Source organism: Dermacentor variabilis, chromosome 8 (assembly GCF_050947875.1).
Source record: "Dermacentor variabilis isolate Ectoservices chromosome 8, ASM5094787v1, whole genome shotgun sequence".
NCBI classification, from domain to species: domain Eukaryota; kingdom Metazoa; phylum Arthropoda; class Arachnida; order Ixodida; family Ixodidae; genus Dermacentor; species Dermacentor variabilis.
The window spans coordinates 122,513,583-122,531,530 of NC_134575.1; the positions used below are offsets into that span (position 1 = coordinate 122,513,583).

At 47.1% G+C, this 17,948-nt stretch overlaps 1 protein-coding gene across 4 annotated transcripts in view; it reads left to right on the forward strand.

Moving 5' to 3' along the window:
• The window catches only part of LOC142590566 (nose resistant to fluoxetine protein 6-like), a 109,751-nt gene that overhangs the window by 66,240 nt on the left and 25,563 nt on the right, over nt 1–17,948 (forward strand). For all 4 annotated transcript variants that reach the window (XM_075702847.1, XM_075702848.1, XM_075702849.1 and 1 more), the window contains 2 exons: nt 6,456–6,621; nt 12,160–12,242. In XM_075702847.1, coding sequence (XP_075558962.1) covers nt 6,456–6,621; nt 12,160–12,242 — 249 coding nt within the window. The remainder of the gene's footprint in view (nt 1–6,455; nt 6,622–12,159; nt 12,243–17,948) is intronic.

The window sequence follows — 17,948 nt, forward strand, 5'->3', positions numbered from 1 at the left end:
CTACATCCGAAAACAAGTATATTTACGGCCAAGGCCTACGCATTACTGTCTGCTGTGAAGCATATAAGAAAATCAAAACTCCAAAAGGCAGCGATATATACAGGCTCCCTAAGTGTTGTGAAGGCCCTGATGTCACTCTATACACACAAAAATCCAGTACTTAATGAACTATGTTCCGTCTTGTGTATAGCGTACAGATCTAACCAGCGTATCATTATATGCTGGGTGCCTGGCCATAGGAGCATTGAGGGTAACGTTCTGGCGGACGAAATGGCCACGTCATCGCATCGCAAGCTGTTAACCCTACCGCTCAGGTGCCTGCCACAGATCTGAGGCCTTCCTTGCGAAGGAGGCTGCGAGATCACTGGCAACACATGTGGGACGCGGAAACGGATAATAAGCTCCACCTGATAAAGCCACAGTTAGGACTCTGGCCCTCGAATATAAAATTACGCCGTACAGATGTCCTATTCTGTCGTCTCAGAATGGGACACACGTTTGACACCCATAATTTTCTACTCACCGGAAGTGAGCCTCCAACCTGTGGTAGATGCGGGGAGAGGCTGACCGTACTCCACGTCCTCCTGGAGTGTCGGGAAGCCGAATCTGAGAGAAAGAAACATTTTTCATTAGCATACCGACAGCACATTCCTCTACATCCTGAAATGCTTCTTGGTCCAGAACCGCTTTTTAATACAGACACAGTCTTAGGTCTCCTCAGAGATGTGGTCTTACATGTTATTAGTCCCATGCATTCGTAGCGCTTCCTCTCTCCAGAGGGTTCCACTGCGATAATTGTTTTGCATAGCACATGCCTCCAGGCCCTTGTGTTTCAAGGGATCTAAGGAGGCAGTAGTGCTCTGGCATTTCTTATAATCTGCTATATTTTACCTATCGTATCATTGTTTTAAATGCATCTAAATGTTCATAGTACAAGTCATACGTCATCGCCAGAATTTTATTGTACAGATTTTACGCCCTTTAGAGTGTAGATATTAAGGCCCCTTTACAGCCACGTCACACCAACTTCATAGTAATCATAGGTACACTGCAAACCCATTAGCACAGACATGGCGCTCTTTGGCCATACCTGGCCCTTGCGCCACAAAACACCACACATCATCATCATCATCATCATCCCTTGTTCACAGCAGACCAGATCGGCGATGGCGGGTTCAGGCACAAAGCCTGCTTCGTCGAACTCGTCTTGGCTCCAGCGACGGAGAGTCGAGGACGCGCGTATTGTTCTCCGCACACAGTCGACTTAGTGACGCCGTGGCTAGAGGTTTGCGGTGGTGTCCCAGGAAAAGTTGACGCCGCTGTCGCAACTGGCTGGCAAAACTTGCACCTCAGCGGGCCGTTCTTAACAGCAGATATAGGGTGAACGGCTGTGATCGTGCGTCTGTTCTCTCTGTCACTTTCACCCTCTCTTTCAACTTTCTTATCTTGCTTCCTCAACCTTCTTTCCTATAAAGTAGCAAACCATATTTTCTGATCTGGATAAGCCCCCTGCCTTTCTTATTAATGTCGACTTTCTCTCTAATAGACCATCGGTTACCTGTGCTACACATTGCGCGGCATGCCCAACTTAATTTATTCCTCTTAATCTCAAGTAGAACATCGGCCAGTTCTGCTCGCCTTCAATATTCACACCACTCTCTTACCGTCCCTTAACGTTACGCCTATTATTTCGCGTTCCATCGCAACTTGTACGATCCTTAGCTTTTTCTCGAGCTTATTTGTTAGCCTCCAAGTTTCCGCATCCTATATAAGTGTAGACAGAACGCAGTGATTGTGTATATTTCTCTTACAAGATAGCGGTAAGCTTTCAGTCATGACTTCCCATTGCTTGCCGTACGCGTTCCAACCAATATTTATTATCTAGATTTCCCATGATTCCCACGATCCAAGTCCCTCGTAACTAACAGAGACAAAGGTAAAAAATAGACAGGCTAACCTGCAGCTCAACTCACAACTTGAGAAAAAGTATTGGAAACCGTACATCGCAAGATTTCGCTGTGCGATTACCCTACCTCATTTGTATCATCTCTGCAGCGACATTTATCGCTACGGCCAAGTGCTCTCTTCGCCATATTTGATCTTAAAAAATAGGAGTCGTCCCACTGAATGCTGCGAAATGATCGAGTTATGCGCTTTGCCAACCGCGTGTGTTAGGGTTTGCACCAGTTCGTACGAGTTCAACTTTCTCTTTTCGGTGTTCTCCGTTTGACGCCATTGAGAGCTACGCGCAAACGGCTTAGCGTTATATATATATATATATATATATATATATATATATATATATATATATATATATATCAAAGGAAGGCAGGGATGTTAACCAGTCAAGAGTCTGGTTGGCTACCGTACGCCGAGGGAAGAGAGAAGGGAGAGAGAGAGAACATAGAGACGTACACAGACAATCATTGAGTCATAGCCGCTCGTCCAAGCCAGACGTAAAGCACAAAAGTGCCTCCCCTGCCCGCTGAGCCGATGATCGGTGGGATGGCGCTTTAGTATTGTCTGTTCACTCAGTGGACGATCATCTAGTTTCTTCAACGTGTTGGACAAAGATTGTCTTTGTGCTTGAAATTGAGGACAGTGACGCAATAAGTGGTCAATGTTCTCCTCGCATCCGCAAACATCACATGCAGGACTAGCAGCCATCCGAATTACTGCTGGGAAAGCTTTCGCGAAGGCAACCCCAGCCACAACCGACACAGAAGAGACACTTCGTGTTGGTGCAGTCCACCTAAAGGTCTGAGTTGCAGTGAAGGATTTAGTCTGTCAAGTCTGGTGCGGCTTCTTTGTGATGTATTCCACTCTGCTAAGGAGAAATTGTCTAGAATGCGAAGAATGCGAAGCTGTCTAGCAGCGTCGGTCCTTGAGAGAGGAATGAGGACGCAGCGGTCTTCCTTATTTGACGTCCGAGCTGCTTTATCTGCGTCATCATTTCCAATCGTAGCACAGTGACCTGGCATCCATTAAAATAAGGTATCATGGCCTTTTTCTCTCAAGTGGTGGAGAACTTCCACGATTTCACACGTGAGCTGATCGTGAGTTCCATGTCGGAGAAGCTACTGCACACATTGCAAGGCCGGCCTTGAATCGTAGAAGACTGTCCAGTTTCGAGGACTTTGAGCATTTATCACATGAAGTGCGTCGCGGAGAGCCGCGAGCTCTGCAGCTGTAGATGTAGTGACATGGGAAGTCATGAACCGTTGGGTTATTCCCATTATTGGTATATAACAGTGCTACCGGAACTGGTTGATGTATTTGAGTCATCTGTATAGACGTGCGTGCAGTCGCTGTATTTCTCGTACAAGAGGAGTAAAGTAAGTTCCTTGAGTGTTGATGCTGGCAAGTCCGATTTTGTCTGAAGTACTGGTATAGTAAGGTTTGCTTGAAAATGGATCACACACCCTGGAGGAATCGAAGGTCGTGGCGCAGCTGCGTAACCTGATCTGAGAGAGACACGGTGCGCGAAGACAGTTGCACTGAATTTTGGGCGGGGCCTCTACTGGAAGACTTGCGAGGTGGTGGGTAGGGGTCCGGCGAAGTTTCTTATGTGCACGCGCATTGTGTGAAATTTTAGCTTTTCGCACTTCAGTAACTGATTGATTTGACAAAGTTCTAAAATAAGTAGGGAACGAAATGCCCAGACATATCGGCCGTTTCGTGTCATTGCACTTCAGGGCGGTATGCATGCGTTATCGACAGTATAAACATAAAAAATTAGCAAAGTTTCTTGCGATCATAGAAGTAAATAGTTATGTAAAAAATCAGCTCCCAAGCCCTCCGTACAGATGGTTAACCAGCGAAGCTGAAACGTGCGGCCCCGGTGTTTATCACTCGGTTAATCCCGATTGCTCATCAAACGACGGCTTGGTAGGCTGCCGGATCCTCGGTTCGCAGTTGCTGCTTGCGTTCGGCTGCACGAGCCTGTTGTTGTGCCTGGGCTTCAGCATCGGCACCACGTAGACGAGCTCGTTCCTCGTTCTGCTCGCAGCGTTGTTGATCGAAAGCTGCCTGTTCGTCAGGGGTACGTAGGACGCGTGGCCTAACCATTTCGGAGCAGGAGAGAAACTGCTGCGCGCGAGTTTGGCTGCTACGGAGAGCAGCGGCGTCCCTACTGGCACAACCAATCGCGCCTCTCTTTCCCTTTTTTTCCTTTCCGCGCATACGCATGGGGTTGCGCCAGAGGAGTTTTCGACGCAACCCCACATTCGTCTGAAACAACTCCTTTTACAGCCAAGCTGTTAGCCTCTAGCTGACCGTGAATTTTCGTGCTGCGTCCTCACGAGAAAAAAAAAGATACCTTCAGTAATTAGTAAAAAAATCCTTCAGCCATTGAAGTGAAAAGTGAGTAGAATTTTTGGTATCACACATACAACATACAGCACTGCAATCATTTCAATAAGCAACAAGTATGAAACAAGAATCCACACCACATCATTGATAACAAGGTGTTCCTGCTAACAACGCGAAGCACGCACAGCGCTCGTATAACACGTTTCTCGGTAAAGACTGCTGTGAGCCAAGCTGCCGCCGTGATCGCAGCTTGCGATGTCGGGAGTCGCGTGACTAGCCTTTCATATATAAAAGAAGTAAGTTGTCGCAGCACTGCTACAGGTATACAACACGTAGTCAGGATTCCCGAGGAGCAGCCTGAATACAAGGAGCGGCAAAGGGGACAAGAAACGTCAGTACGACCAGCGGCGGCGTGCTGCCAAAATTTTCATTACTCCCATTACTACGGTTACTCTAAATTACCATTACAAGCATTACTGTAAGGCAATAAAGCATTTCATACTCCCTACAGCAGTAGTAGTGGAGGTTTTCAACAGCCTCGCTCGACATCTCCTTTCTGAATGCCGGGATAGCGAGCCATCTTTTTTTCTAAGCAAATGGCGTTCCTTGATACAAGATACTGGTGGGATAGTTCGTACTGCATCACTTGAGGCAAAGCACAATAAACATGAGGACAAGAGAAGGAAACAAAGACACAGCTCTACTAACAGCTGAATGTTTATTGCACATGGTTACACATGGCGCATGGTTAAAAATGGCGCGAAAGTTAACAATACTGCAAAGAGGCGCCATGACTGCAATAAAAACAACGAGAAGCCTCTTTTTTTCGTGCATGGAAGGAGTGGTGTACCGTATTCCTTGAGACTGTGGGAAGGAATACATTCATCAGACATGAAGGTGCCTCAGTGATCGCTTACGGGAACATTCAAACGATGTTAATAATCTGGTACAGACTAGTCATCTAGCCGCGCACAGCTGGTGTTGTGGCTGTAAACCCTTCTTCGACAAATGAAAAGTGATATCTAGGAACCCACATCAAGTCGCTAGGGAGATCATAGGGGCATTTTAAATTATTAGAAATGATAAATCTAAGTTGCCCATCTGTGGTCGCTGTCAAAAAGAGAAATGTTTCTATCGCGGTAGCGGCCTGTGGTAGATGATTGTGCCGGAAAGAAACCTGTGTTGCGATATTATCCTGTTGTGCGATGGTATATATGTGGTGACCATGTGCAATAAAAGTTCAGTTGTTAGTAGCGCTGTGTCTTCGTTTCCTTCTCTTGTCATCGTGTTTTTTTGTTTTTTTTGCGCTTTCCCTCCGTTCTTTGAATCTTACGGCCGTTTTCGTGGTTGGTGGCTGATGGTGGGTAGTCACCCTGTGTAAGCAAAAACGTTCGTTCGCTCGCTCTCTTTTTTTTCTCTCTCTCGCTCTCGCACTCGTTCTCTCGCTCGCTTGCTCTTTCACGCTTTCGCTCGTCCTCTCTCCCGTCCTCTTGTTCGCACTGTGGCTTTATTCGTTCGTTCGTTCCTTCGGGTTATTCACTTACACAGACACTATTCTCGACGTTTTCTGCGCATATTTTTTTAAATTTTGGTCAGCATCAATTTTTATGTTCGACTGCGCACAAATATGTAAAACATCCACAGTTCCACAAAACTGGTAATCTGCGCGTGGCCGAAATGCTCGTTTGAGACAAGAGGAGAACGTGGGGTTAGCTGTAGCCGATAATAAATCTCTAGGCGATAGCGCATGACGGCGACCGTTGAATTTTATCGTCGCCTATAGAACGTATACAGCATTATTACAAAAAGATTGCCTGAAAATATATTATTCGCAATAAATTTGCACAGATTTGGAAAAGACAAAATATATGTACAAAATAAATGCGAATGGAAGGAAAAAAATCATTGGGCTGCCACCCTTTCGGTTAGAACAAAAGTCTGGATTATATTTTTTCGTCGTTTTACGTCCCTCTTAGAGGAAACACCAAAACACATGAAAAAATACGGTGGTATTTAAGAGTCGCCAATGACATACAACCGCGCACAGGATTTTTATGAGTTAAATAATTAAAGCATATGCTTCCTGGCTGATTTCATGAACACGAGACATGTAGTTACCTGTATTTTTTTTTTATTTGCTGCAGGATTTGTGTGCCGCTCTTCTTTGTCATCATGTGCACCTACGTGCTTCCCCGCTTTGTGACTGGGCCTGATGCCAAAGGGTTTTTCCGGACGCTTGACAAGGAGATTGCTGATACCTGGTGGGCCCTGCTTCTGCAGATTAGAAATTTCTTCCAAGTGACCGAACGGGTGAGCGACGCAAGTAAAGTTGCTCTCACGTGGCGCTAAAAGCTGCCGTTGGACAGCTGTCGCATTGGGAAGGGGGCACTTGCAACGTTTGATCACTGGAAAGAGCTTTCCCAAATCTGACTCGAGTCAACCTCCGCACAATCACAAGCATCAGCGCCAGACACCGTAAACTGCTGCGTCATTGCGCGTCGCCTCCATCCAGCCTGGAATTTCTTGTTAAAATCGTTGGAGCGTGGTACGCTTTCGCTGCGTTACACGGCATTCTGCGACTATCGGTGGCGATGGAGAATTCCCGCTCCAAAAGGTGATTCACTGAAGGAATTATTAGAGTATCACACAGAAAATTGGGGCAGTTCTTAGGAATACCGAGGGTGATCTGGATCAATGTTAGAAGTGTCTAGGGTAATTAAGCGCGTTGTGGAAAATTACATAACGTTTTGTTAATTCCTCTGTACGTGATGTATCTGGCAGCATGCCGCTTCAGAAATACATCCTGCGTTTTGGGAGAGAACTTGCCAAAAATAAAATGTGTTTTAAAGTATCGATATGTTCGAGAAATGTTGTCGTTGTGTTTGCACCGGGGGCACCTTTAAAAGTTAACATAGTTGTGCTGACTGAAGCTTTTCTGGCGCAAACGCTGCGGCATTTGCAAGCTACAAAGTGTATCGAGAAGCATATATACATAAACATAACGCGGCACTTGGTGGAATGCGCTACAGAAATGTCAAAGTTGTAGCTGCACTGAAGGCACCGTAATATAATGCAAATGGCTTGATGATCTTTTAAAATGCTCCTCCGAGTTGTGAATTTGGTTTCAGAATTTCGGCTGTGACCAAACGCCCCAACATTTCTGCTTAAACATGTTATCCCGTATGTGGGAGGCGGTCTACGTTTATCAAGAACCTCTTAATGTATTTTTGCTATTTCAAAGTATCAATTTACCGCCAATCACTGTAAGCAGCCACGCATCAACGTTTCCTCTAGAAAATTTTTCACGTGTACACGTGAGGCCCTCTTTATAAGCTCTCAAAGTATGTTTAACTTCCATAAGTATCAATTTCAGACCGTATATTCTAAGCAGTCACGCGTCCAACGCCATCGGCTTGAAAGATGTAGCTCGACGTGACGTGCACGGAAGTCTGCAAAAATGTTAAAAAAAAATCACCGCTCAAGCACTCCGTACAGATGGTCAACCAGCGAAGCTAAAACGTAATGTCCGCGTTTATCACTGACTTAATTCCGACAGTTCATTAAACGACCGCTTAGTAGGCTGCCGGATCCTCGGTTCGCAGTTGCTGCTTCCGCTCGGCTGCACGAGCCTGTTCTTGTGCCCGAACTGCAGCATCGGCACGGTGTAGAGTAACTCGTTCCCGGTTATGTTCGCGGTGTTGCTGATCGAAAGCTGCCTGCTCATCAGGAGTACGTATGCCGCGTGGCCTATCCATTTCGGAGCTGGAGAGAAACCGCTGCGCGCGCGCTCGCCTGCGACTGAGAGCAACGACGTCATTAGTGGCGCAGCTAATCGCGCCCCTCTCTCTTCTTTTTTACTCATGCGCATGGGGTTGCGCCGGGGCAGTTTTCGGCACACAGACGACAAACGGACGTACAAATCGGCTAGCCATATACAAGTTCACTGTAAAAACGCAAAAGCCTTCTCGCCGAGGGAACCCTCCCCTACAGGGAGCGCATAAGGCGCTGCCGTCATTTTGGATAAGATTGTGCATCGTCGGAATTTTGGTTGTGATTCCAAATGACAGCGTACATTGCCGTTTGTGTGTGCGTGTCTTCGCGTGTGCGTCTGAACTTTGTGCGTGATTCTGTATTCTGGAAAGTACCGCTTGACCTGTGGTATCGTAGCGCGTACTGATAATTGCGCAGATAGCCAGTTCACCCTACAGACGATAAAAACCATGTGAAAGAGATAGACCACTTTTCCGTCTAGTTTGTCGTGCTCCTAGATGGCCTCGATCGTTGTGCCTTGTTCACGTTCAATTACGTCGTGTGTCGTAACAAAAATATCTGTCGGTCAACGCCGCTGAACCTTCGCTTAGGCAATTGGCAGCGAATTTTCTCATATGGCATGTTTTCTTTTTTTTTTTTCACAGCGAAGCTGTATATGGCTAGGTTCTGATGAAAAATGTTTCCGTGAGCAAGAGCCAAATAGGTCGAGAATTTCTCGCCATACATGGGCCGATGCCGAAGATATTGCAATTGCGGGTCCACTTGCAAAGATAAGTTTAATATCTTCGCTCCAAATACAATCCGTATCAGCTATTAGGCTGATAAGAACCGACACTACACCTTGACCCGCGTCGGCCATGCCTACGTTCGCACCGCCCTCTCTTTCTCGGCGTTCCAAGCGCTTGCGTATCTCCTTTCCTTCCACTCTCGAGTGGTGCCGGTCCCGTAAGCGTGCTGCTAGCCAGGAGCGCGAGGAGGAAAGTAACGTGAACCATCCATGGGGCCCCGATCCCGCAAACTTCGAACGTTTCACCGAAGCAACGGCCAGGTTTCAGACGGAGTTTGTTGGGAAACAATTTTGCGTGGCCTGTGCTGTTTGTGACTGCTTGTGGTTTGCGAGTGTCCTCACAACCATTACTGCACGGCGGGAGGTCGACCTACGCACGGTCGCCTTGGCTACGGTGAAGCAGTGTGCGTCCTCGGAGTGGGGCAAGGCGCGTGTCTGTTCTACGTGCCGAGATTCGTTAGCAAAATGTGTCGAGCCACGTTTTGCAACAGTACATGGATGCGTATACCCCACGGTGCCTCATCATCTTCCGAGGCTCAACATCGTGGATGAGCGACCAGTCACGCCTTGCGTTCGATTTATGTGCATACGACATTTCATGCATGGCAGTGGACAGTTCGCCATTAACGGGCCTAGGTACACAGCTACGCTTGTCATCCACCTTCACAGAGTGGAATGGCACTAAATTTTTAAATTTCACAAGCGTCCTGATCGCGGTGGCCACCTAATATGGCAGCGGCTTTTGAAACAGGTCTTACACCCGCACACGCTCGAATATATAACTTGACTAAAACTTTTCTTATTTAAGTGATTCTTATTCTCTACCAAGTACTTATTAGTACAGCGTGCCATACCACTGATGTAACTGGGACCACAAGTTCACAGTACTTTATATATAACTCGTACAGAACACTATAAGTTTCCTTTCGTATTTTAGTACGCACAACCTGCTTCTCTTATTCGGTTTATTGGTAAGGCGTCGGTCCGCTAAACAGTGCAGCTAGGACTACTTCGTCCCCATACCCAAGCTGTTTTTGAACACATGCCGGTCCTTGTGCAGACGTTGACAATGGCTGTGCATTTATTTTTCTTTGTTTTGACGTGAAACGCCTTTAATATCGGTCAGGACGCGTCGTTCGCTAAAACCGCGCGTAAAGAAAACATGTTATAGCAATATTGTTTATAAAGCGAGATACAACAAAGAAGACCAAGCTTGTACTTGCTTGATGTAAAGCTAGGGAAACAACGGAGCATGTTTTATTAGAATGTAAAAATATCTGCCCAGTGGTCAATTTAGTCATCTCTGGCCTCCTCGAAGCCGTTGGGTTCAACGAGAGCAGAGGGAAAGTAAACATGCCCGCAGTAGGGATTAGTAAGAGGCGATTGGAAGATTCACGGAATAAAATTAGGGAAGTGACAAACAATGGAGGTGTGCAAAAAAAACAATGTGGTTCAAAAATAGTGGTTCAGAAAGTTTGGTGATGGGGAATCTTCGTGAATTTTTTCTTTCCTTTTATTTTTGTCTTTTTCTTTAACACAGGTAGGACATTAAGCAATATAATAAGAGCTTGGTAGCGCAACCCACGGACCCGCTCCAAAGGGGACGCTCATCCCGTCTGTCCGTCCGTCCGTCCGTCCATCCATCCATCCATCCATCCATCCATCCATCCATCCATCCATCCATCCATCCATCCATCCATCCATCCATCCATCCATCGCAACAAAGCTGCGATTGCGAGGAAGCGGACAAGCGGTCAGGGATCTTTGAATGCTATCGCATTCAACTCTTAAAGGCGAAGCTTATGCGCACTGCAATTTTTTTTTGCCGTAAGACCGGAACAGCATGTGCAAAACAAACGGGCCCAGTTACTTAGGGAGCGAGCACAATTGCAAAGTTAGACCGTAAGACTCCCACTAGCTGTGACTTAAGTTAGGCATCTAGGCCTTCTAATGCATCCAGAAATGTAACTTGTGCATTTAGTTACGTCATTTCTGTACCCTATAACACTGCAGTCTTTGCTATCAGTACTGCGGCGTGGACTACACAAACAACTGGTATTCGAGATCAGAGAACTAATCCATACCTTGGCTGAAAAAGGACACCACATGACATTTCAGTACCTTCCAAGTCACTGCGGCGTCACAGGTAACGAACACGCTGATAACTCTGCTCTGTCGACTTTCCAAGGCGGCAAAGAGGAGTCGATGCCATTATTAAGGACAGATGCCGCTAGAAAGCTTCGAATGCTTACACGGGAATATCACGCGCTCCATGTGGAGCATCCGAATTTTTCAAGGCAACTCCGTCTGGATCCCAGCTAGACCCGCCGACGCAAGGTTACTCTGTTTTGCCGAATATTGCTAGGAGTGGCTTTTACGAAGTCTTTTGCTTCACGAATTGGATGCAACGACGACACCTCGTGCGATGACTGTTATAGCGAGGATGCTCTTCAACCCGTTTTCTGTGACTGTCCTCGCTGCAATTTACAGAGACGATCACTGTCAATCGCGATTGAACGTTTTAAACAAAGACCTTAAACAGCTAGTGGAAATCTGTTTAGAATTTCAACATCGCAAACCATCGCAGCGCAGGACGACGAGGACTTGGACAAGCGGCTGTAGCCTGAACTGATCTTTATAGAGATGCAAGTGCTACTGTGCTGTGCGGTGATAGCATGCGCTAATAATGACCGAATGTGATTGCGTATCTGTGCTCCCTTTCTTTAACTTGCTCCCCTCTCTCCCCAGCGCAGGGTAGCAAACAGGATCTTCCCCTCTGGTTAACCAGAAGGGGAACCAGAACCATACGCACCAGACGTTTCACGCGCCCCACTGCGATTGTGTCCCTGATACAGCCTACCAAATCGTTTACAGCGAATCTGTATACCTCTACCGTACAAGGAAATAATCGTGTCGTTGTAAGCAAAAAAAACTCCTCATACGTGGGCCGATCCCGAAGACAGTGCAATACCGGGCCGACTCGCAGCGAAGGGGCAGTTCGCGATTAAGGGGCCCACATACACATATTCGCTGGTCATCCTTCTTCACAGAGTGGAAGGGCGCTGAGTTCTTTTTTTTTTCTATGAGAATTCGGACTGTTGTGCTTTTTCACTTTTTGCAAGCTTCCCGCATTTATACTTAAACACACCATGAGAACGGGGCTAGAGGGTCCCCATAGATCTGTGTTCGCCTTTGCTTGTATGCTTCAAAAAATGGAAAGATTTGCAATGATCTATGCTGGAATGCTTTAAAACGGTGCATATATCTGCTTTTCTTTCTTTTTATTTCAGACCCTTCTTGTTCACCTCTGGTACTTGTCTACAGACTTCCAGCTTTTCGTTCTCTCTCTTCTCATACTGCTCGTACTGAAAAAGTGAGTTCGCATATCACGACAGGCCCGCACATCATAGTGAGTCGCAGCGTATCAGGAGTAACAACGTTAAGGTTATATCTCTCTATGGAAAGTTGATGCTTAGCACTCTGTTAAAATAAGTGTAGTGTTCAATGTTCAGTTTGGAGACGGGTATAAATTTTGTTTTTATGGTATGGGCAGGCCCTATTTTAAGGAAGTTGCTTTTTGCTTTATAATCTGCGATAGAGTACAACCTGACTTTCGTTTCAAAAGTGACAGGCTGCCCTAAACTGCTGCCGGAAAGCATGCATTCATAATGACATCTTCCCATTAAGAAGGTGCGCATGGATAGAGTTCGCAAGGTGATGAGCGGATAAAGATTGCCAAACTGTTGTTAAGGTTAAAAGCAATAGAAATTCTCCCAAGAAGGGAAGAAAAATACCGCACTGCAATAAAGATAAACACGAACAACTACACAACATGCTGTATAGATGAGCGACGGAGGTGGACACAACGCGTTTGATGTGCCGGTTCGCCTGTTCAACGTGTGACTCTTGTGGCGTCGTACAGGATTCTAGAGATTGTAGCAGCACATATATTTAATGTGGTGTTTTCACGAGATCTGTACAAGTGTATATTAGTTTATTAAGCCACAAGACAAAATGAAATACCTTACTCTGGATTCGATTTATAATCTACAAGTGAGGTATAAATGCTTTGCACGCAGGGTGTCAAACATGACACGTTTCATTAGATTTAGTTTTATGACATGTTTCATTAGATTTTAGTTTTATGTTTACTAAAAATGGGAAAATGCATTCTGAAGCCAAGCATCTGACAAAAATTCACTGATCCGCTTACAAGAATCCGCTTACTTGAGTGCTACAAATTGGGCACTTTTTGCCTTCTTCAGTGATTGATACCGGGTTGAAGTGTTGCCTGAGTGTTCTAGGAAGAATTGCTAATTATGTATATTGTATTTGTTCAGTGATCAGTATCAGCGGCTTAATATTTTTCTTATTTTGGTTCAGCAAAATGGATCAATGATAGATAAACATTGAGTTTCATGGAGCAATGGCGTTCTGGCTATTTTGCCTGTAGGAACAGAAGGCCCAGAAAGAATAGAGATTTATTTATCAGGTGACTGCGTTGATTCCGCGGCTACCATCGTCGAGCCTATATGCCTGATGGCGGTTGGATTGGATATCCTCCTTCGATGGCGTTACTCTAGTCTCTTCTTCTTCCACCGCGGGGCTCTATGAGTACTGTCCATTACATGGCACCCCCACTCCCACCCCGCCCCCTAGCGATGAAGACACTGCCGTTGAGCGGTTTAAATTGTGGAGATGGCACTGCCAGAGTCTATATAAGCTGACTTCAAGTGGTCGATCAAAACTGTCTCTTCGCGTCTGCTGACAAGAATTGTGAAAAACTTGGCGTCACGCTTGAGGACTTTGAAGGGACCGTCGTAAAGAGCTTGTAAAGGAGCGCGAGTAGCGTCACGACGGATAAATACGTGACTGCTGTGAAGTAAAGATGGGGCTCATCTAAACATTTCTGCGGTCGTTACGAAGCGGCGGTGCTATAACAGTGGTCATTGTAAAGCGAAGGCGGTAGGCGTAAGATTTTACGTCGGCAGATGACGGTTCCTAGGCGAAGAACGCACCATGTATGCGAAGTGTCGTACCGAAAACAAGCTCTGCTGAGGAACACTGTGCATCTGCTTTCAGAGCTTTGCAAATACCTAGTAGACCCAAAGGCAGGTGCTCTGTCCATGGAATCATGTAGTCGTGGGCACGAAGTGCTGCTTTCAGTTGACGGCGGAAGTATTCTGCCATTGGAACTTAAGTGATAAGCTGTCGTTTGTATGGGCGTTACACCCAGAATACGGGAGAGTGCTTGAAAAGGGGACGAGTCAAACTGTCTTCGTCTGTCGGTCGTTATGGTGTGCGGTACGCCGTAACGAGAAATCTAGGTATTTAAGATGGCCTGAGCTACAGACTCTGCAGTAACGTGAGAGAGTGGCATTGCTTCAGACCAGCGTGTGAAGTGGTCGATACAAGTGAGTATGTATCGTTGGGTCGAGGACGGTGGTAGGGGACCAAGGATATCGATGTGAACGTGGCCGAAACGAACGTTTGGTGGTGGAAAATTACCAGGCGCGCTCATAGTGTGTCGACTGACTTTGGCGCGCTGGCAGTGCATGCATGCCCGAGCCCAGCAATGGCCGTCTGCGTTCATACGCGACCACAGGTAGCGGGAAGTGAGGAGACGTTCTGTGTCGCGTACTCCAGGGTGCGATAAGGAGTGTAGTGCGTCAAAAACTTGCTGCCGAAATTGTTGTGTAACGTATGGTCGATGACGACCTGCACACATGTCACATATCACTGCGACGTTGCAGCCAGGCAGTAAGATATCTTCGAAGCGCAGATAATCATTGGCAGTCCGGAGTGTTCGAAGTTCCCGGTCTGTGCGTTGAGCGGTAGCGAGGTGGACGAAGTCAACGCCGGAGCGATTTACTTGGCTTTCATTTATATGAATCTGTGACAGAGCGTCTGCAACTGGATTATCGGCCCCAATGATATGCCGAATGTCAGTAGTGAATTCGGAGATATTTGAAGCAGGCGAATAACGCGGAGAATAAGCAAGGAACTGTTGAATGTTATAGCATAAATTAGTGGTTTCTGGTCGGTAAGAATAAAGAACTGACGCCCTTCGAGTTTGTGACGGAAGTAACGAACTGCGAGGTACAGTCCTAGCAATTCTTGACCGAAAGTGCTGTAGCGGGTTTCTTGCGGTGTCATCTTCCTTGAAAAGAAAGATCTAGGCTGCCATGTCTTGCCGACCAGCTGTTGAAACACGGTGCCAACAACTATTTCAAAGGCGTCTACCATAAGGGACATTGGAGCATCTGGTTGCATGTGTGCCGGTAGAGTAGCGGTAGCAAGGGCGTTCTAGGCAGAGATAAAAGCAGATTCAGCGGCATTGGTCCATGATATAGGCGTGCTAGCTTGTGTTGTGCCAGAGAGTAGAATGTGCAGAAGCTGCAACATTGAAGCACAACGAGGAATGAAACGGCGATAGTAATTGATGAGGCTCAGAAATGCCCGTAATTGCTTGGTGGAAGAAGGACGTGTAAAATCTTTAATGGCTTGGACAGGGGATGGGACGGCTTGGATGCCATGCTAATCTACTCCATGGCCCGGGAAATTGAGAGAAGCAACGCCAAATTCACTCTTCGAGATGTTTACAACCAGGCCATATTGACGGAGGCATTCAAACACCTTACGTAGGTCAGATTCGTGTTTCACAGCAGAGCGAATAAATACGAGAATGTCATCTAATTAGACGAAGCAACAAGTCAGGCTACGGAGTACTTGATCGACGAACCGCTGCAATGTTTGAGCGGCATTAAGGAGGCCGAATGGCATGCGCATGTATTCGAACATACCGAACGGGGTAACGAGTGCGGTTTTAGGAATGTCAGAAGGTTCGACAGGAATATGCTGGTTGGCTTTTACTAGATCCACCCTGCTATATATGCAGCAACAATGAAGCGATGCGGTGAAATCGTGGATGTGGGGTATGCATGTGTACCTATGGCGTATCGTAACTTTGTTTAAGGCGTGGTAATCGCCACACGGCCGCCAATCACCCATCATCTTGGGCACCATGTATAAAGCAGGTGACCAAAGGTAAGTGGAAGGACGAACGAAGCCCAACTCGAGCTTGTGTTCGAATTCTTGCTTTGAAATTTTCAGACGGTCTGGTGCTTAGCGGCGAGGTCGAGCGCATACTGGTGGTCCTTTAGCCACAATGTGGTGCATGACGTTGTGCACTATTGGACGATCTGGCGAGCGTGGTTTGACTAGCTCTGGAAATTCCAACAGGTTGGTGGACCGCGGCTTCGGTACCTGGGTGTGGGCTTGCACGAGATGCAAAGGTGGCGCAGACGTGGTGATACCTTGTACGAACAGGTTTTTTGAAGAGGCAAGAAGGCGGCAGTGGCGAAGATCGACGGGAAGATTAAACTTCCACAGAAAGTCAGTGCCGACGATCGGCCCGCGGATGTCGGCGACGGTGAATAGCCATCGAAAAGGGCGTCGCAGACCAGAGAGAGAGAGAGAGAGAAAACATTTATTTATGATGAGTTTGGGCGACTTCCTCGCAGGGTGGAACCCTTAGTTCAGGGACCCATTGGCTCGCGCCACTCCGCGTGCCCACCGGATCAGCCGTCGCTGCTCTTGCGGGTCTGAGCTGGTCAGCGCAGTCTCACAAAAGGAAGGGGAAGGTGAAGGAATAGAGGAGTAGCCCGGAAGGTGTGGGCACTCCCAGGTGCAATGATATACTGTGGGCTTTGCTCCACAATAGGGACAGTATGAGGGATATTGTGTGGGGTGGAAGAGGTGAAGATAAAAGAGGCAGGGAAATGAGTTAGTTTGAAGCTGTCGCCACGCGACGGCATCTTCTCGATTAAGGGAATTATGTGGTGGAGGGAAGTGTCTCCTGGTATCTCTGTAATATTGTAGAGTTTCAGTGTAGTTCAGTGGTTCTGTCGGTGCGTCGTCTGGGTTGGACAGCTCTTCCGATGGCGCCCGGTTAGCGAGCTCTCGGACTACCGCATTAGCGCGTTTATTACCATGGAGAGAGGCGTGTCCAGGTGTCCAGATGATACGCACCCTGTGTAACGCTGTGGGGTGTAATGATGTAAGAATGCGGTGTGTGTGTAGGGTGTCACCCTTCCTTGTGCCAAAGTCCTGCAGGCGGTCTGAGAATCAGTGACCACTGTTATAGATCCATCCGGCGCCGGCATGGTTGAAGCGTGTACGATGGCTAGGGCAATAGCAGCCTCTTCCGCCGTGCCACTGTCCACAGTATTGAGCGAGGCCGAAGCTCTCAGAATGTCTGCACTATCTAGTACAACTAGACATAGGGCACGTTTCTGTGGGTCGCGGGCCACGTCGGTGTATAGGACTGGAGTGTTTGATTTGTCATCGCCAAATAGGCGAGCCAGGGCTTGTGCTCTTGCCTTTCGTCGACCTCTATGACGGTCAGGGTGCATATTCCGTGGAATTGGGGCCACGTGAATTTTGTTGCGAATGCTAAGCGGAAGTGTGCGGTTTTCCTGTTGTGGTTTTCTTGGGATTTGATGTCCTAGCCGGGATAGATTGTGGCATCCTTGCATTGTTCGTTGCAGACGTTGCAATTGGCTGTTAAAATGACCTTCAACTAATTCGCGGATGGTGTTGTGCACCCCTAGTCGTAGTAGGAGCCGCGTAGACGCATGTTGGGGTAGTCCTAGGGCTGCCTTTAGTGCCGTACGGAGGAGGGTGTCCATCTGGTGCGTCTCAGTCTGAGTCAGATTATGATAGGGGAGGTGGTAGGTTAATCGGCTAATTATGAGGGCTTGCGCGATTCGGAGTACGTCTTTTTCTTTCAGTCCTTGTCGGCGGTTTGTAATGCGCTTTATCATGTGCGTTATTTGGGTAACTTGTTGGCGGAGCACGTGTAGGGTATGTCTGGCCTTCCCGTTGTGTTCTATGTGAACTCCTAGTACACGTAGTCTGTCTACCCTTGGAATAACGTTGCCATTGAGATGCAATGTGATGGCTGGTGTAATATCGGCCTTGTTCCGTTTTTTGAATACAAGCAGGAGCTCCGACTTCTCAGCTGCGCATGTGAGTCCTCCGGCTGTTGCGTACTCTTGAACTATATTTACGGCTTCCT